Source organism: Phoxinus phoxinus, assembly GCF_949152265.1.
Source record: "Phoxinus phoxinus genome assembly, chromosome: 25".
In the NCBI taxonomy this organism is placed as follows: domain Eukaryota; kingdom Metazoa; phylum Chordata; class Actinopteri; order Cypriniformes; family Leuciscidae; genus Phoxinus; species Phoxinus phoxinus.
Window position 1 is genome coordinate 24,978,384 of NC_136900.1, and position 4,672 is coordinate 24,983,055.

Here is a 4,672-nt window from a genome sequence, read left to right on the forward strand (position 1 = left end):
TCTAGTGTGGACGAATTATGTGATAATCTACATTTGCGTATTACATCCACAAGGTGGCTTGTTGCGGTGCTTTGTTGTCCTGCATTCAACAGCAAATTCAAATGAAAATGGCTTCACCATCACAACCGGTTGTACACGTTTTTTTTCTCAATTTGATTGAAGCTCTAAGTAACTCTTATTTATATGATTATTCTCAGGTTTATGTTACTCTATTATGTCTGCTTTGTTACTCTATTTAAAAAATGTTATGTTATGTGCTCTGAGCTCAGCATTCATGTGAGAGGTCTCCTATTCAGAGAATAATCACGTCCTGTAATAAGGTCCTGTGTCCTGAATGTTCAAGGACAAAGTTTTTGCACTTCAGTTAATGTGTAGAAGATCATGTTCACAGAATTAAATATGACATTTGAAGTGAGTTGAGCAGTCTTATTTTCCTCATTTTTTACAATGCCTTTGAATAATATGGGGGCATGAATCGCAATATATCGCAGAATCGAATGGCAATACTTGCTGTATCGTAATATGTTAAGAATCGCAATAATATTGAATCGTGGCCCAAATATCGCAATACTATCGTCACATTTTTGCAAATTCCCACCCCTACTTCCTCTTTGAGTGACTGCACATGATCTACTGTACAGGTTTCACAGGGCATTTCTGACTGAGTTTTAACCAAAATACTTCCATGCAATTGAGGTGCTTCCATGTTTTGACACTGGATCTTCTTCTGCATCTTCATTGTCTTCACCATCAAGGGATCATTTTGACGAGCTAACACACGCTTGAGGTCTTTCACACACGGTTCTGTCATCTGTCTTCACTATTTCTTATAAACAAGCATTAGACAGGCGTCTTTGACCGCTGTGATCCTCGCTGTTTTTTTCACTCTTTCTCATGTGATATTACTTAATTATCTTTATCTACAAAACACAGAAATCTGGTATGTGTTTATATACCATATAAAAAATTATAGATTTACCATTTGTGATTAACCATTCGTGGCAGCGAGCTATAATGAACATATGTGTTCTTTTTGTGTTTCTTAGAGGTTGAATTAATTTCAAAATCTGCCAAACTTCCAATACTACTTCTGAATAGGATGTCTATGAAATAATGGTTTAGACTCAAACAACATATGGAAATGTAGGCGCCCTTATATGGGCAGTAATGTCAACTAGTGGAGAAGTGTGGTACTGCGCCCAAACTAAATCTCACTGAACGCTTATTTTCTGAGATATCAACCTAACATTTGAAACGCAACTTGTTCTTGTGTGAGTCCACCAGGTTTTGAAAATATATATTTTATATAAAATATGAATAATTAAATTTTAACGTTGTACATTTTATAAACTCAAACCTCTATAACTTTTTTTCTGTTTAACTTTCTTAATTTATTTCACTTCTACACATATCTGCTAAATGTCTTCTTAAAAACAAGACCAATCTTAGATATGTATTCCAAAGCATTCTTGAATTACAACCATTTAAGTTCGGAATATGCATTTTCATGTCTATTAAATAAAAAGGGGGGGGGGGGGGGAGCTTGATAAGGGGTTAATAAATAAACATATTTATAATGGATTTATTCTAATAATGTCCTCAGTAAGTAAATGTGTGTTTTTATAGTGTAAATCATGGAATATGACACAGGTATGTTTGCACACACACATATATCAGTGGTTAATGTTGTTTTGCTCTCTCTTCATGTCTTCAGACGCTAGTAATCTCTCACTGGATCCAAACACAGCGGTCACTCGTCTCATTCTGTCTGAGGAGAACAGAAACATGACGAACGTGTTTAAGGACCAGCCGTATCCTGAGCATCCAGAGAGATTTGATGAGTATCCTCAGGTTCTGTGTGGAGAGAGTCTGACTGGACGCTGTTGCTGGGCGGCTGAATGGAGTCAGTCAATGAAGATCAGAGACATATAAAGGAATCAGCAGGAAAGGAAGGAGACACTGTACATGTGGATTTAACAAAATATCCTGGAGTTTATCTGTTTATCTGCAGAGTAGGAGTGTTTCTGGACTGACTTTGTTATTCTACAGCGTCTCTGACACACACACACACACACACACACACACACACACACACACACACACACACACAATCAGTTTATATAGTTTGTTCTTATTTTCCTCGCTGGTTGTAATAGTCATGATTACAGGGACCTGAGAAGAGCTTGTGCTGATCATCATTAAATCATCATTAGTCAGTTGTACAGAATATCGTCTGCTTTTGTGTTTAACCAGAAAGTGGAGAGCTCGTTCGTTCCAGCGCTGTGATGGTGATTTGTGCATGTTCATAGTTGATAATGCGTTACATTGTTTCAGATTTATATAATGTTCATATACAGTGGCCACTAAAAGTATTTAGACACTTAAGCCACAATTGTTTTCCAAGCATTTGTTTTATGTACTCTCAGGAAAAAAAAAAAATTAAGTATAAAAGCCTTTTCAAGATACATCTTTATACCATATTTACCTTTTAATGATACATATTAGTACTTTTGACAGCTTTTGTACCTTTTTCGTTTTTTTTTTTTTTTTCAGTGTAGCGTGAAACGTGTTACTTTTCTTAGCCTGGTCAAGATGGACCAATCACAGTCCGCTATGAGCCATTGAACTGATATTGATGTATACAATGATGACTCACACACACACACTTTTTGTTATTGTTTGTTGTTATTTTTACTACTACTAATACATTTCCATTTTTTTTTCTTTTACATTTGTGTCTAAAATGAAATTAATAGATTTATAACATTATAGTTAAGCAAACAGGAGCCAGTTGCAATGTATGTGTTTGGCCACTAGGTGGCGTAATATAATTGAGTTTTGTCCTGGTTTAAATCTTTCACCATGAGAAAACTGTTGTGCAGAAATGTGGTTCACATACAGTGGGGTCTTAAGAATTTTTTCCATTTCCCCTTTAATTATCATTAGGATTTAATGATAATAAATTGCATGATCAACCTATAAGAGAGTTATTTAGTCATTTGCTTGAAAAGATCATTCATGATTTATGATTATTTACTATACAGTCAGGCTGCAGAACCATTGAAGAACCTTTACTTTTAAATGAGTGGTGTTTACCACGTTAACAGTTTGTTGGTTATTCTGGGTGGTTGTCAGGGCGTTGCTCTGCAGTTGCTATTTTTATGTGTGTTTTTTTGTGCAGTTTCTAGGGTATTCTGTTTTGTTGCCAGGGTGTTGCTATGTCGTTACTAATGTGTCTTATGTGAGTTTTACTTTTTACTATGCAGTTTATAGATTTTTTTTTTTTTTTTTTTTACTTTTAACAATGTTGCAATGCAGGGTGGTTGCCAGTGTGTTGCTAAGGTATTTTATGGGGTTTTATTTTTTACTTTTAACATTTTTAATATATATATTTTATAATGTTGCTATGCAGTTTCTAGATTACTCTGGGTGGCTGCTAGGGTATTGCTATATTGTTTTTAGATTATTATTGGTGGTTGCCAGGGCGTTGCTATGTCGTTTTTAGATTATTATGGGTGGTTGCCAGGCTTCAGAACCCCTGAATAACTTTTCATTTTTAGAGTAAAGATGTTGTCGAATGCTTGTGCTGAAAATATGTGTAATTTTAAAGCAGCTTGAGTGAATGAGAAGGACCATGAAAGCGAGAGTGTTCCTCTTCTCTCTCAGACGCACAGGGTTATTCATGGAGGATATTCTCTCCTTCTATCCGTAGTCTTCAGACTGGATGCTAAAATCCGCTTCATTGAGAAACCCGTTCAGAAACCCTGAATCCTGCCCTGTTTTAAGTCACACATAACTACGTTAATGATTGCAGCCGTACACAAGCTGGACTGTTTGCTTCAGCACAAAGGCTTCCGCAGTGGCCCATTGGCTCGGGACAGCTGGCTTTAGCGCATTAGAGGATGTTTTATACACATCTGTCATAGTTTTAATGTATACACCACCAGAGGGGCTTTCGGCTCGTTTATACCTTTAAACAAATAATTACATGTCTGCATCTGTGCAGAAAAGTGAGTGGATTATATGTTAGTAGTGTGAAAGAAACTGATGGGAAGTTGGACTGAGACGGGCTCCAGGTGCATGTGTGATGTCATTTCCTTTCTGAAAAAGTGAAGATGAACACCTGGGATGGATTTCTTTAGAGTTGTTGATGCTTTAAGAGAGTTTGAAAGCAGAAGAAAAACAGCAGTCACTAGAGAACCACGGTGATTATATTATTAGTGTTTTAATAATACAGACTAAAATTATATTTAAACTTATCAGGCACTGTCAATGCTTCAGCAACCCACTTACTGTAGTTTCCCCAACAGCATATAGAGGGCAGCAGTGAGCTTTAAAATAAAGAGACGTTAAGAGATTAGATCTGTACATTTTCTGAAAATGTGAGTTAAATGTATGCGAAATTCAGCGTCATGATTGTAGGGTGTTGATGGTTTCCAGGGTGTTGCTATGCAGTTGCCAAGGTATTCTGAGTGTTTTATGTTTTTGTACTTTTTAGAATGTTGCTATGCCGTTTCTGAGTGGTTGCCAGGGTAATGCCAACATTGAGTTGCTTTTGTGTGGTTTTTACTTTCTACCTCATTGCTATGCAATTTCTAGAGTATTCTGGGTGGTTACTAAGCTGTTGCTAAGGTACTTCATGTGTTTTTTTTTGTGTGTTTTTTTGCTGTGC

At 36.3% G+C, this 4,672-nt stretch overlaps 1 protein-coding gene across 1 annotated transcript in view; it reads left to right on the forward strand.

The window, feature by feature from the left end:
- LOC306994145 (NACHT, LRR and PYD domains-containing protein 3-like) overlaps positions 1-2,978 on the forward strand; it is a 56,839-nt gene extending 53,861 nt beyond the window's left edge. Inside the window, exon 10 of the mRNA XM_079604503.1 lies at positions 1,715-2,978. Within this exon, the coding sequence (XP_079460629.1) occupies positions 1,715-1,721 (7 nt within the window). The 3' untranslated portion in view covers positions 1,722-2,978. The remainder of the gene's footprint in view (positions 1-1,714) is intronic.
- Positions 2,979-4,672: the final 1,694 nt, after the last annotated feature.